This window comes from Arachis hypogaea, chromosome 16 (genome assembly GCF_003086295.3).
Source record: "Arachis hypogaea cultivar Tifrunner chromosome 16, arahy.Tifrunner.gnm2.J5K5, whole genome shotgun sequence".
Lineage (NCBI taxonomy): Eukaryota > Viridiplantae > Streptophyta > Magnoliopsida > Fabales > Fabaceae > Arachis > Arachis hypogaea.
The window spans coordinates 30,037,100-30,053,093 of record NC_092051.1 but is presented as its reverse complement, the minus strand read 5'-3'; the positions used below and the strand labels follow the sequence as shown (position 1 = coordinate 30,053,093).

Below are 15,994 nucleotides of genomic sequence, written 5' to 3'. Positions count from 1 at the left end.
CTTGTTATTTACATTCCTTATTCATCATTCAGAAACCCCAAAAATACTTTTCCACAACCAATAATAAGTATACTTCCCTACAATTCCTTTGAGAGACGACCTGAGATTTAAATACTTTGGTTATTTTTATTAGTTTGCATTGTGACAAACAAATTAAACGTTGACCAAGGATTGTATATCAGTTTAGAACTATACTTGCAACGTGATTTTATTGAGAAATTCTTTACCGACATTTATCCTCCATCACGTATGCAGAGGTGCCAAACAGAATGGCAGACTCGCGTATGGGAGGTTCGCGTATGCATGCCATCCCAGAATTGCAGAATTCTGTAAAGTTGCAGAAATCAGTTTTAAACACCAAACTTTAAACGTTCATAACTTCCTCTACAAAAATCCATTTTCATCCAACTTTATACCAATTTAAATATCTTTGAATGAACTTTAATTTAAGATAAATTTCAACTAATTTCAAAAACAGAGACTCAAGTTAAAATCTGTCAAAATTTACCAAAAACTGGTTTTTACAAAAAATTTGCTAAGTTCTCACACTTCCAAAATTCACAATCAAACCAAACCAAAACATACCCTATCCATCACAAATCACTACCACACACTACACTTTACCATTCCATTGTACTTCCATCACTTTCACACCTAATTCATTCAACATTTTTACCATAGATCAACACAAAATCCATAATTTCAATTCAATACTTCCACACCAATAATTTACACAACCTAATTCCTCGTATATACCGTCCATCAATTTACAACATCATCACATCACAATCATTATATCACAATTATCATTCACACAATTAATATTCATTTTATCATCTACATTCATTACCCAACATCAATAATTTCCATCATAATTTATCAAAATAATCATATTCATCAAAATCATGATACATCATCAATCTAATAAATTTCAACAACTAATTCAATCCTATCCTAAGGTCCATTAGCCTAATTTTCCAAAACATTACATATTACATAAAGAAAATCGAAACCATACCTTGGCCAATTCCCACGCAACTCAAAACACCAAGCAAAGCCACCAAACTCGATCCAAATCCTAAAACCAACTCCAAACAAACACCAAAACTCAATCTAACATCATACAACATACCAACATCAAACCTAGGGTTTACAAAAATAACTAAACACAAGAATTTAGTAAGATCTTACCTTACCCAACGAGATTAGGAGTAAAACCCAACAATATTCCAATGCTAGATCATCCCTAAACAAATAAAATCACAAAACTTACTCAAAAACTAAACCAAAAAATGTAGAATTATTAGGGCTAGAAACTAGAGCTTGAGTTTTGATTTCTTACGAAAAAATCTTAGCTAGAAACGAAGAACTCGATGAGAGCTTCGCGCAGCCACAAATGACTCGTCAATCAGAGCACCGTAGCTTAAGTTATAGCTCCCGGAAGGTGACAACGAATAGTGACACCCCTTTTCTTCTCCCTTCTCTCTCAATCAGCGCCCCTTTGTTTTAGGACAAAAATGAGCTGAAAACTCATTAAACATACATATATATGTGGGACTTGGACCCGGTTTGAGTTCAGTCCAACCCATTAACGTTTTTAGCCCATTTGGCCCACTTTGGGTCAAAACCTTTAAGATTAACACTCGGTTTTCGATTCTAAATTATTTTTATCCCTTCAAAACAATAAATTAAATTTTTAAAATATTATTTTTCTCAATATCCGGTACTGTACAAACTAGAGTCGGTACTACCAGCTTAAGTGCCGGTACGCGTTTTTACAAAAACTTTTCGCAAAAGATACATTTTTTCACTCAGAAAATCTATTGAATTCAAATTTCACCTTTTTATTTTCAAATTAAGATGTCTAATTTTTCGAACCGATTCCGGGCAGTTAAAATTATTATTTTATTAAAGCGGTTTTGTGTGAAAACTCCGGTTCTTACAATCATCCTTCTCGATGCCCTCTCTTGTGAACAAGATTTGCTTATTTATATCTTAATTTTAGAATTCAAATTCAAACTATCCTAATATCATTGTTCGGAGAAAAAGATAAGATAACTAATTATTGATTTCAAATTCAAATCACATCCTAACAACTAAATTTTTTATGTTTTAAAAAAGAATTAATAATTAATCTTCTGGAGTCTTCAATATTTTTTATGTGATTAAGACTTCTAATGATGTGGATAATTGGGATTGGGCCTTAATTTATTTGCATCCTGAGAGTTGAAATTCTCTTTACGCCAGGCTTGCATAGATAAATTTGGGCATAAGCCCAAAATACACCTTTAGGGGATACACACACCGGGTGTGGAGTGCATGGCCGCCGAGCGTGCGTGGGAGCAAGGAGTGGGCCGCCAGGTGTGGGGCTTGTCTGCTGGGCCTGCGCGGGAGCAAGGAGAGGGCCGCCGGGCGTGGGACTTGTCTGCCGGGCGTTCATGCTTGGATGCTTGGGGCATTGATTTTTTCATGTCCCAAAGATGATGGTGGTGCGCGGTTCAAACTAAACGTTCACTATAGATATATGCATATCATTTTAAAGTTTTGGACATTAGCTTTCTAACGCAACTGGAATCCCTCATTTGAACTTTTATAACTCAAGTTATGACCACTTGAGTATAAAGAGGTCAGCGCTGGGGACATGCATGTCGAGCATATAAGCATGGCCATCGGGCGTTATGTAATTTGGAGTTTTGGGTGTCCTTAAGACACGGTTTTGATTCATCAGAGCACGCTTTTATTATATTTATGTTTTTCTTAGGAAAAAGTATCAATTTTTACATGTTTTTTAGTAAAATTTTTTTAAAAACACAGCAATATTATTCTAACTCTAAATATTTGATTATTTATAAAATTTTATTAGAAAACATAAAAAATTTAATTAAAATTTAAAAAAATAAATAAAAAAATCCTTAAAATTCACTTAAGATGACGTCATCATCATCGGTAGCAAATAAGGATGCACCATAAATTTACAATTACAATCAATAAAATTGAAGGCGTTATTTGCATTTTTGCCCCCCTAAACCAATATAAATGAACTAGATTATTGTTAGATTAAATGTTGGAGTCCAAGGCCATGACGGTGGTAAGGTTCATAGGGCTCATAACGTCGTTAGTTCCACTAAAGATTGCATCGACGATGAAACCAAGCGCACGTTGTGTTGGGTGGAAAGCATCCCAAAAAGCATAGATATCACGGTTTGGACAAAGGTTGGACAATGAAGTGCACGTTCCAATCCCATTGTATCGACCTTGTCCACAACATGCTACCTTTGATGTAACAAAACCTGCATAATAATGATAATAATAAGCTATGTATTTGCTACCATGAAGTGGTATTTCTATAATCAGTTATACCAAATGTTTGAGGTTTGGTGATGAAATCCATGTTCATAATGAAGGCATTGACAGCGACAAAAACGTCAGAACCAACTTGGGAGTTGAGATCTTTAGTCATCTGAACAAGGAGAGGGTTGTAAATCTGCGCAGCTTCTTGTAACTCCGGCACACACTCACCATTGGTGCTCTTTGAGGCAAGCTGTGACGGAACACATCCCAATGGACCTGTTCCTGACACCAACACCCTCCGAGCCCCCAACTCATACAACCTCTGCATTTTATTAATTGTTAATTTTATATTGATACATGTAATGTAATGATATAGAAATTATTACCTCTAGAATTTTACTGTACTCAGAGATAAGGTAGCGAGAGAATTGGGAAATGGTGAATTGGCGAGACCTAGGGGAAAATGGAGTTACAAAATAGTTGTTAACGAAGTCGTTACCACCAAGTGTTATCAGCACCAATGCTCCATTCACAATTTTCTTTGCCCTTTCTGACCCCACTTCTGCACTTAAACGTTCTTGGTATTCTTCAAACAACTCAAACTGCTCATACATTCTTAAGATCCTCACCTGCTTATTCACAAATTGGTCATAAAGTAAAAATAAATTATATACAGATTGATTTTTGATATGATATATTAAGTAATACAAAATTTTGACTTTAATTTAGAATCTCAATTTAAGAGAGTATATCATTACAAATTGGACGCCAGTGTCATTCAGGATTCCAATCCCAGCAGAAGCAAAGTTGGCCCCAACTAAGAGCTTTGGCCCATTTAACTCTGGGCTCAGATACGGTAATGTGGGCTCAGACCCAATTCTCTGGCCTACATAACAGAATATCAACCACCATGAATTGGAAACAATTATTTAAAGGCAACTACTCCTATGAAGATGCCAAAAACATCTTTTTATGATGATCTTTGTTTAAAAAGTGTAACTTATTTGTTTAGCAACACTTTAAATAAAGATAACACTTTTACTTTAAATAAAATCAAACCCTACAATCTATCATCTAATGGTCAAAATGAAATATCTTCATATGATGACAATCATAAAATCTTCATTGGAGTAGCCACCTTATTTAAAATTGGTTTAATTATTTGATTGTAACCCTTACGTACTTATAATGTCAGGTAGGTTGAAGCCATTGGAGAAGCGACCGGTAGGACGATGAGTGGGATAATCGATGCCATAGGGCCGAGAATCGGCGCGTGCCGTGGTTGGCAAGTAATTGTTGTTGCCACTATCAACCAGGGAGTCTCCAAACACAAAGAAAGCTCTGGGAGCAGCTCCCTCAGCTCTCTTTCGACCAAAAACAACAATAGTCACCACCATTGTGGCCATCACCACCTGCTGGACTCTCATAATCATGTTTTAACAATGTCAATTGTGAAATCTATAAGACTTCCCTGCAATGCAATGGCCTTATATAATGCCTTATTTGCACTGCTACTTCTCACTTTATGTTGCTTGTTCAAAGAAAATGACTCATGAGATACGTTTTCAGCAAATCTTATTCAACAAGTTTTGAGTTGTAATGTACTTACAATTTTGGAATTTACTAATAAGAAATTTTTAATTATATATACAAAACATTTAACTATATTGTGTCTTAATAACACAATTTAAGATTATAATAATAAACTTTTTTTATGTATTTAATACATTATAAATGTGAAAAAAATGTCTTTTCAATAATTTTTTAATAAGATATTTCTTTGATAGTAAGATAAAGAATTATTTTAGTCTTTAATGTTAGGCTAAATTTTAATTTGGTTCTTAAAGTTTTAAACATTCTATTTCAGTCTTAGACAATTTTAAACAAGTTCAATGTTATTTCATTATTAAATTTGACACGAATAACTAACATATTAAAGAGGTAATACGGTTCAATTTCAGTACGTATGTGAAATCGACCTTCTAACGATCACCAACATAAATGACTTACCTTAGATTTTAATTTGAAATGTCGATAATCGATTGTTAGAATTTGAGGTTTTATACAAAAAGGAGAATGAAAACAGGGAATATACAAGAAGGTTTTGGTTATGTTTCTCACAAAAATAAAGAGATATGACTTAACTAAAAATATTGTTAACTTTTACATCACTCACTCTATTAATTATTTATATAAAATTTAAAGAAGAGACAATATTAAATCTGTTTAAAATTTTTTAGAATTAAAATAAAATATTTAAAACGTTACTTATCAAATTAGAATTTAGTATATATATTGGAGATTAAAATAATATTGTATCCTTGATAGTATTATTAAAATGTGCCTTTAAGATATATATATTCAAATTTTATTATACTAAAATATATGGTAATAAAGTATCTAAAAAGATTAATGGTTGGAAAAAGATAGATATTTATTTTTCTAATTGTTGAAGAGGCAAACAGACATCAATTTCGTGTGGGTAGGCATCCAATCTGTTAGAGTCCTTTTTCCAATATTAATGGAAAAATGTGGTGATTGTCACGTATGTTGCATTGATACCTTTTAACCTTTTTTGTTGTAGTGTATGACCAATTACACGCTCTAATTTATTAGGTTGGTAAATGAAGTTGAGCACTCATGTGAATTGAATAAATATACATAGTCATCGGCTAAGTTAAATTTAGATCATTCTTAACCTCTTCTTTTTTCTTCCACAGATGGTTTGTTATTACAAAATACATAATAAAAAAAAATGCATCCAACATGATGGAAACTCTAACTCCGACTAAATAGGGTCCTTCCACTCTGTAAATTTCCAAAATTTGATATCAACCAGAAAAAAAAAAAAATATATATATATATATTAAAGGAAAATTCTAAAATAACTTAGTTTAGCAAAAATGAGTTATTTTATGAACGAATTTTATTTATAAGGTCCATAAAACTTTTTAAAATTCTTTTTAAAAAATGTTATTATCATTTATCATTTTAGATTTTGATGATTTAAAATTTTTTACTTATGATGGGTAACCGGAGATTAATGGGATGAACTTGTAAGGTTAGCCCAAATGTCAGAAGGAGGTGGTCTCTGACTTGGTTTGCGTCTGGGAGTCGCCGTCCGACTTGTATGTATGAAGGAATGGGGGGTGGTACCTGCAAAGACACTCCGATGCCTAAGTCAGCAAGGGGATAAGCAAGTTTAGAGAGTATTGGAACTTAGAGATACCTGAGGGGTGTCAGTGTATTTATAATGGTAAACCAATAACTGTCGTTGGAGTAGTTCCACCTTTTAAGGAGGATAACCGTCCCTTTATCTTAGGGAAGTTGAGATATGGCTCTTGGAAGTGGGTTGAGAGATTTTAGGGGCAGTTACTAATTTGAATAAGCATTATCTGCCAGCTGTCCTTCGAACCCGACTTCTTTGAGGTGGAGTCTATGTTGATTCCGACCTCCTCTGAGGAGGTCGGTCGGAAGCGAAGGCCAATCTTTGGATTGGGCCTTTTGGTATGCTTGGACCTGGGCCCGAATGTTGGACCAGGGTATGAACAGTGCCCCTACTCGAGTCCGATCTCTTTTAATTATGAGTTGGATTCGAGTATTTGAACTCGGGCTTGTAGTCGACGTGATGCAGAAACCGACGTGATTCAAATTTCTCAATAGTCGCGTCTAATCAAACGTCGCGTCTGTTATGGGTTTTGTATTTACACGTGGGGGCAGTTACATTGGTAACGGTGCGTTTCTTTAATGATCGCGTGGAGTTACCCTTATACCCCTGGCGTGTTTATAAATACTTTTCCCTCTCGTTTCTTCATCTTCTTTCGTTTTCTAAAATCTCTTACCCAGAATCCTTATTTTCTCAAAGAAAAAGTTTTTTAGCCTTCCTTCTTGATGTGACAGCTGTTGCCTTTGCTTCTCTTCGCACTCATTAACAAAGGTTAGTCTCTATCCTTCTCCTTTAACCTTTTGCGTGTTTAGAGGAGGTTTTGCATGCTGTTAGTGAGTACGTTGGTCTAGCCATTTTTGTTTTCATGCCCTTGAGAGAGGCTGTTTCGTATTTTAGAGGTTCTGTGTATGATCCTTTTCCATTTTTCTTTGTAAGTCTTTGTCGCTTTTTCTCCTATTTCTTTTTACTGGAGAAGATGACTTCTCACGTTTCTGAGTGGGTATACGTTACTATTCTTGGGGAGGAACCCCTAGTAGACACAGACTACATCACCGACCTCCGCACCTACCATAAGATCTGTGGCTCTGATGATAATGAGCCTAAGTATGAGTTGATTGTCCCGGGTCTTGAAGACCGGGTTTGTTTTGGGAAGGCTACCGATGCTGACCCTCATTTCTTTTTTATGTATGAGAGTCTTTTTACCCGTCTGGGGGTTTTTCTGCCTTTTTCTGATTTTGAGATAGAGGTTCTAAACCATTGCCGAGTTGCTCCCACCCAACTTCACCCCAACTCTTGGGGCTTCATGAAAATTTATCAACTTGTTAGCCGAGAATTAGATTTCCCGACAACTTTAAAGATTTTTTTTTATCTTTTTCATATAACCAAGCCCTTCAATGGGCAGAATAATAAGTAGCAGTGGATCTCTTTCTGCACCATTCAAGGTCAGAAAGTCTTCTCCATTTTTGACGACTCCTTCCATGACTTCAAAAACTTTTTCTTTAAAGTTCAAGCGGTAGAGGGTCACCATCCCTTTTTCCTTGATGAGAACTCCAACCTCCGATTTTCTCTTTATTGGTTGGAGGCCTCTCCTGTCGAAGAATATGGTCTGGAGGATTTAGATAAAGTAGAAGAGGCTGTTGTAGGGTTTTTCCGAGATGCTTGGGGGAGGGCCCCTAATTTGGATACAAAGAAGTTTCTATTGGGCTCTCCGAGTTTTGTACGGACCCAACTAGGTAGTCTTTCTTTGTTGTAGCTTAGCTTCCGACTTGTAGCCTTCCGACTTGTAGTCTAACTCTTTTGTTTTCTTCTTTTCAGAGATGGTGAAGAAAGGTTCAAGCGCCTCCTACCAGAAGGTTCAGGATGCCAAGAGAAGGTCGCGGGCACGGGTTGATGCTGCGAGGGCTGTCGGCACTCTTCCTCCTCCTCCTCCTCCTCGTGATTTGGGGACTTCTTCTCGCCTTATTATGGTAACTTCTGCTTCTACCTCTTCTCTTCCTCCTCCCATCCTTCATGCCCGAGCTTCCCCTGAACCTGAGAAGAAGAAGCGTAAGACTTCGGGGTCAGGCTCTTCTTCTAGGGATTTTGATGGTCCCCAGTTCGTTTGGAATCACATCTTTCTCCATACTTATATTAATATGGATGATGCTTCCGTTCGAAATCATCTTAATATCCTGGTTCAGGGGAGTGTTCGTGCTACTGGAGTATGCACAAAACTTCTTGATATTTTTTAGAAGACTCCCCTTAGCTCTTTGGGTTCTACCCAAAAAGTTGAAGAGTTGGAGGGGAGGATTTTCCTTTATAAAGAGGAAGAGAAGAGGCTCCTGGAGGAAGTGGCTGGTTTGAAGGAGGAGAAGTCCCGACTTCAGGAGAGGGAGAAGAAGCTAATGGCCCAGTGTGCCATGGCGGAAGGCCTGAAGGAGAAGGCGGAGTAGAATTACGTCAGGATTTTTTCCGAGAACATCGATCTCCAGCGGGAGCTGGAGAAAGGTCGGGAGGCTTATCAGGATTTAGAAGACTCCGTGGCGGAGAGCTCGGAGGAGGCATGGAGAATTTTTAAAGAGCAAGTCGGAGTTATTGCTCCTGGCCTGGATCTCTCCCCCTCTTGATCCTGATAAGATTGTTGTGGACGGGGCTATCGTTTCTTCTCCCCGACCTGAGGCGGATTCTGAGCTGAAGACCCGTGGCTAAAGAATTGTAGAATCTCCTCTTCGTGAGGATCAACTGGAGGGATCTCAGCCGACGTCTTTAGATGTTCCGATCCCTGCTGCCAAAGAGATTGCTCTGTTCTCCCCTGTTGCTGATCCAACCTTTCTTCCCTCTGGTGACCCTTGATTTTCCTTCTAATTGATCCGAGCTATTTTTGGGGGCCCGACTTGTGGGCCCCTTTTGAACAATTTTTATTTTTGTTGTTTTTGTGGTGGTTGCTCCTGACTTTTCTTGGCCTTTTATGGCCGTTAACAAAAAATACTTTAATTCCTGCCCCCCTTCCTTTTTGGTTAAGGGGTTTTAAGATTAATTGTCGTGTACATGCTTTCTGCAATTTTTCCCTTGTTAGGTTTTATAAAAAACCCTTTTGATCCTTTTGTTTTTGGAAAAACCTCTTTATCTGGGCAGGCTGTGTTTTGTCTAAATTGTCTTAGATTTTCCAAAGACTCGAGACAGCTTCTACCTTTGATTTTTGATGGTTTTTCTTGTCCATTTTTTGTATTCCTTGTACCCAATTTTCGTTTATTGAGTTTTCTATAACTTAGGTTATTTTTGCGATGCATTTCTATTTTCTCGGTTCCTCCAACTAGGTAGTCGTTTTAGGTTTTGGGATTCCGAGTTATTGCGATCAACCGTGTAACCTCTTTACACCGACTTGTACCTCATCGTTTTATCCTGCCGATCACGTAGGTCGGGCGTGGGATTTTCACGTTTTATCGAGCTTAAGTCGGCGCATTTCGTAGGAAAATGATAATAACTATTGGAATTTATAAAGAGATGCAGAAAAAGATCTTTATTTATTGACGAAGGTACTTTTGCAACTAAGTGGTTAAAAATTGTTGCCTCTTAGTCTCCACTTTGATGCCTCGTTAAAACCCCCTTCAGAAAAACCCTTTTTTTTTTGGGAAAAAACCATGAAGTCGGGAAAAAGAGTACATCAAGGAGTGGAGTTCGCTTTTAACTATAGTACATTTTCATATTACAAGTATGCCACGACCTAAGTAGCTCGGCACTGCTCAAGTCGGTTACCTTGTAGTATCCCTTTCCTAAGACTTCACTTATCTTATATGGTCCTTTCCAATTAGCAGCGAGCCTTCCTTTCCCCGACTTGTTGACTCTGATGTCATTTCTGATCAAGACTAAGTCGCCTGGGGTGAAGCTTCTTCGAATGACTTTCTTGTTGTATCTGTTTGTCATCCTTTGCTTCAGTACTACTTCTCTTATCTGGGCTTATTCTCGGACTTCGGGGAGTAACTCGAGTTCTTCTTTGTGCCCCTTTATGTTGCCAACCTCGTCGTAGAAGCTCACCCTTGGACTTTGCTCATTGATTTCAATTGGAATCATGGTTTCTATGCCATAAGCAAGTCAGAATGGTGTTTTCCCTATGGTAGACTGATGCGTAGTCTAATATACCCATAGTACTTGAGGGAGTTCCTCAGCCCATGCCCCTTTTGCATCTGGCAACCTTTTCTTCAACCCAGTCAGTATGACTTTATTAGCTGCCTCAGCTTGCCCATTTGCTTGTGGGTGTTTTACTGAGGTGAACTGATTCTTGATTTTCATACTAGCTACTAGGTTTCTGAAGGTAGAGTTTGTGAACTGAGTTCTGTTATCAGTGGTAATGGAGTGGGGGACTCCATACCTTGTGATAATGTTTTTGTAGAGAAATTTTCAACTTCTCTGGGGGTGATGGTGGCCAATGGTTCTGCTTCGATCCATTTCATGAAGTAGTCTACTCCCACTATTGGGTACTTTACTTGTCCAGGCACTTGGGGAAAGGGACCTAATAGGTCCAATCCCCACTTTGCAAAAGGCCATGGAAAAGTTATGCTAATGAGCTCCTCAGGGGGAGCGACGTGGAAGTTTGCATGCATTTGGCATGGTTGACACCTCTTTACGAACTCGGTCGCATCTTTCTACAAGGTCGGCCAGTAGAACCCGGCTCGGATGACTTTCCTAGCCAACGACCTTGCTCCGAGATGATTTTCGCAGATACCATTGTGGACTTCCTCCAGTACTTCTGTCATTCTTGAAGTCGGGACGCACTTCAATAGTGGTGTGGATATTCCTCTTTTATAGAGGATATTTTTCACCAAAGTGTAGTTTTGTGCTTCCCTCCATATTTTCTTGGCCTCTTTTTTCTCTTTGGGTAGGATGTCGAATTTCATGTATTCGATTAGTGGGTTCATCCATCCGAGGTCCAATCCGGATACCTCAAGGACGTCTTGTCTGCCCTCTATTTTTGTAACTGAGGGTTCTTGGAGAGTTTCTTGGATCAGACTTCTATTATTTCCTCCCGGCTTGGTACTTGCCAGTTTGGAGAGTGCGTCTGCTCTGCTGTTGAGATCCCGAGTTATGTGTTTGACCTCGGTCTCTGCAAAATGCCTAAGATGCTCCAAGGTTTTGTCTAAGTATCTCTTCATATTGGGATCTTTAGCCTGATACTCTCCATTTATTTGGGAGGTCACTACCTGAGAGTCGCTGAACATGACTACTTTGACCGCACCGACCTCCTCGGCCAGCTTTACCCCTACAATCAAGGCTTCATATTCTGCCTGATTGTTAAAAGCTAGAAATTCAAATTTGAGGGAGACTTCTACTTGGGTTCCCTCTTGGTTGACTAATATTATGCCTGCACCGCTTCCGACTTTGTTGGAGGATCCATCCACGTATAACTCCCATGTGGTAGAGGCTTCCTCTTGATCTCCTGTATATTCTGCCACGAAGTCGGTGAGGCATTGGGCTTTAATTGTCGTCTGAGTTTCGTACTTGAGGTCAAACTCAGATAGCTCTATGGCCCATTGAACCATTCTGACTGCAATATCCGTTTTCTGAAGGATTTGCTTCATGGGCTAGTTCGTTCGAACTCTTATTGTGTGTGCTTGAAAATAAGGTCGTAACCTTCAAGAGGCTACAAATAAGGCATACCCAAACTTTTCAATTTTTTGATACCTTAATTCAGGGCCTTGTAGGACTTTACTGGTGAAGTACACAGGATGTTGCCCGACCTAGTCTTCCCGTATTATAGCTGATGCTACAGCTTTGTCGACTACGAACAAATACAGGATGAGTTCTTCCCTAATTTTAGGTTGGGTCAGAATGGGAGGTTGGCTTAAAAACCTTTTGAACTCCTAGAATGCTTCTTCACACTCAAGAGTCCATTCGAACTGTCATCCTTTTCTTAGTAGAGAGAAGAGTGGTAGGAATCTTAATGCTGATATTGCCAAGAACCTGGAGAGAGCTGCAAGTCGGCCATTCAACTGCTGGACCCCCTTTAAGCAAATCGGGCTTTTCATTTCTAGGACTGCTTCGCACTTGTCGGGGTTGGCTTCAATCCCCCTTTGTGTAAGCATAAATCCCAAAAATTTTCCTGCCTCCACTGCGAATGTGCATTTTGCAGGATTAATGGTGTTGAAGACTTGTGAGAGGTCGGTCAAGAGGTCGGCCCCATCCTTGGTTTTCACTAGCATGTCGTCTACATAGACTTCCATTGAACTCCCAAGGTGAGGTGCAAACACCTTATTCATCAGCCTTTGATATGTGGCTCCTGAATTTTTTAACCCAAAAGGAATGACCACATAGCAATAGTTTGCTCTTAGCGTGATGAAAGATGTCTTTTCTTGATCCATCTTATACATCGAACTTTGATTATATCCTGAGTACGCATCCATAAACGACAAGTATTGATACCCCGAGCTGGAGTCTACTAAGGTATCAATGTTTGGAAGTGGATATGGGTCTTTAGGACACGCCTTGTTCAGGTCGGTGTAATCGATACACATCCTCCACTTGCCGTTTTGCTTTTTTACCAGCACCACATTTGCCAACCACGCCGGATATTTAACCTCTTTGATGAAGCCGGCTTCTAGGAGGGCTTATACTTGTTCTTCCACCACTTGGGCCCGTTCAGGTCCGAGCTTCCGTCTTCTTTGTTGAACAGGTCGCGATTTGGGGTACACTGATAGCTTATGCGACATAAGTTCGGGATCTATCCCTGGCATGTCGGAGGCTTTTCAGGCGAAGAGGTCGGAATTCTCTTGTAGGAGCTTTATAAGCTTCTACTTCAGCTCTTCTTTCAGGTTGGCTCCTATGTTGGTATTTTTTCTTCCTCTTCTCTGACCTGTATCTCTTCAGTTTTTCCCCGGGTTGTGGTTGCAACTCTTCTTTAGCTCTGATTCTTTCGAGCTCAATTGTGTACACCTCCTTACCCTTTCCTCTCAGGTTTAGGCTTTCATTATAACACTTTCTCGCCAATTTCTGATCTCCCTTAATGGTTGCAATTCCCTCTGGTGTTGGAAATTTCATACAAAGGTGGGGTGTAGATACCACTGCTCCAAGCCGATTTAGGGTTGTTCTGCCTATCAGGACATTGTAGGCTGAACCCACATCAACGACTATAAAGTCGATACTCAGAGTTTTGGACTTTTCCCCCTTTCCAAAAGTTGTGTGTAGGGGTATGAATCCCAGTGATTTTATTGGTGTATCCCCTAACCCATATAAGGTGTCAGGGTAAGCTCTTAATTCTTTTTCATCCAACCCCAGCTTATCAAATGCTAGTTTGAACAGGATATCGGCCGAGCTCCCCTGATCTACCAGGGTTCTGTGTAGATGGGCGTTGGCAAGGATCATAGTGATCACTACCGGATCGTCATGTCCAGGAATGATGCCTTGCCCGTCTTCTTTAGTGAAAGAGATTGTTGGAAGGTCGGGAGCTTCACCCCCGACCTGGTAGACTTCCTTCAGGTGTCTTTTTCGAGATGACTTTGTGAGACCACCTCCAGCAAATCCTCCTGAGATCATGTGTATATGTCTTTCCGGGGTCTGCGGCGGTGGGTCTCTTTGGTCCTCATCATCTCGCTTTCTCTTGCCATGCTGGTCCGACATTTCCATGAGATATCTGTCAAGTCGACCTTCTCTGACTAGCTTTTCTATCACATTTTTTAGGTCGTAACAATCATTTGTTGAGTGACCATATTTTATGGTACTCACAGTAGTCACTACGACTTTCCCCTTTTTGTTTTTGATGGGTCTAGGGGGAGGTAGTCTTTCAGTATGACAAATTTTCCTGTAGACATCAACTAGGGAAACTCGTAGAAGAGTATAGGAATGATACCTCCTGGGCCTTTCAGGGCCGACTTCCTATTTTTTCCTGGGTTCTCTTTCCTTCTCTTTTGATGAGTGAGGATGCCCAGGTCACCAGTTTGGCTCTTGCAGCCTGGCATTTTCCTCCATGTTGATGTGCTTTTCAGCTCTCTCCTGTACATCACTCAGGGAGGTCGGATGCCTTTTTGAGATGGACTGGGAGAAGGGGTCTTCTCGGAGTCCATTTACTAGGCCCATAATTACTACCTCTATGGGCAGGTCTTGAATTTCTAGACACGCTTTGTTGAACATTTCCATGTAGTCTCTTAAGGGTTCTCCGATCTCCTATTTTACTCCCAAGAAACTCAGTGTGTGCTTTACTTTGTCCTTCTGGATGGAGAATCGCATAAGGAACTTCCGCGAGAGGTTGTCGAAGCTGGTGACTGACCTTGAGGGGAGGCTATCGAACCACTTCATCACTGCTTTGGTTAAGGTCGTCGGAAAGGCCTTACAGCGAGTGGCATTAGAGGCGTCGGCTAGGTACATCCGACTTTTGAAATTTCTCAAGTGATGCTTGGGGTCGGTGGTCATATCATATAAGTCTATATCAGGGCTTTTGAAGTTCCTTGGAACCTTTGCCCTCATTATGTTCTCACTGAAGGGATCTTCCCCTCCTAAGGGTGAATCTTCTCGGTCGCTACGAGAGTTTCTACCTCGGAGAGCAGATTCTGATCTTGAGAGCTTTTCTTCAAGCTCTCTCTGTCGTTCGACCTCCCTTCTTAGGCTCCTCTCTGCCTCTCGCTGCCGTTCCAGCTCTTGCTCCAGCTATTCCAGCCGTCCCTGGTGGCCATGGAACAATCCCATGAAATCAGTTGCATGGGGTTGCCCTTCTTTGCCTGATTCATGTCCCTCGGAGAAGTTCCCCTTTGGGTCCTTTATCCCTGAGGTGCCTTCTTTGTTCTGGTTGGTCACCTCTTGGTGGGTGACAATCGCTCTGTCGTTATTGCCAGTGTCCTGATTCTCTTGCTCAGAATCAGATGCTATGTTTCCATCCTCGTTGAATTCGTCCACCACTACTGGTTAATTTCTCGGGTTCCCGGCAATGGCGCCAATGTTACGATGGGTAACTGGAGATTAGTGGGCTGGACTTGTAAGGTTAGCCCAAATGTCAGAAGGAGGTGGTTTCCGACTTGCTTTGCATCTGGGAGCCGCCGTCCGACTTGTGTGTATGAAGGAATGGGGAGTGGTACCTGCAAAGACACTTCGATGCCTAAGTCAGCAAGGGGGTAAGCAGGTTTAGAGAGTATTGGAACTTAGAGATACCTGAGGGGTGTCAGTGTATTTATAGTGGTGAACCAATAACTACCGTTGGAGTAGTTCCACCTTTTAAGGAGGATAACCATCCCTTTATCTTAGGGAAGTTGAGATATGGCTCCTGGAAGTGGGTTGAGAGATTTTAGGGGCAGTTACTTATTTGAATAAGCATTATCTGACAGCTGTCATTCGAATCCGACTTCTTTGAGGTGGAGTCTGTGTTGATTCCGACCGACCTCCTCTCAGTCGGAAGCGAAGGCCAATCTTTGGATTGGGCCTTTTGGTGTGCTTGGACCTAGGCCCGAGTGTTGGACATATTTAGAAAGGAGATAAATTTGAATTTAGGGTTTTTTTTTTTTGTAATGGAAGAAGAAGAAGAAAAAGAAATGAAGAAGACTAATTCGTTGCGATACTGAGCTCCATTTAAGGGTTTGT

At 40.0% G+C, this 15,994-nt stretch overlaps 1 protein-coding gene across 1 annotated transcript; it reads right to left on the bottom strand.

Annotated features, from left to right (window-relative positions):
* Positions 1-2,819: 2,819 nt before the first annotated feature.
* On the bottom strand, positions 2,820-4,934 carry LOC112759133 (GDSL esterase/lipase At4g28780). Its single transcript, XM_025807956.3, has 5 exons — positions 4,475-4,934; positions 4,050-4,177; positions 3,678-3,920; positions 3,361-3,613; positions 2,820-3,290 (listed from the first exon to the last, which is right to left on the bottom strand). Exons 1-5 carry the CDS (start codon positions 4,722-4,724, stop codon positions 3,058-3,060), a joined length of 1,107 nt encoding a protein of 368 aa, XP_025663741.1. The 5' UTR covers positions 4,725-4,934; the 3' UTR covers positions 2,820-3,057.
* Positions 4,935-15,994: the final 11,060 nt, after the last annotated feature.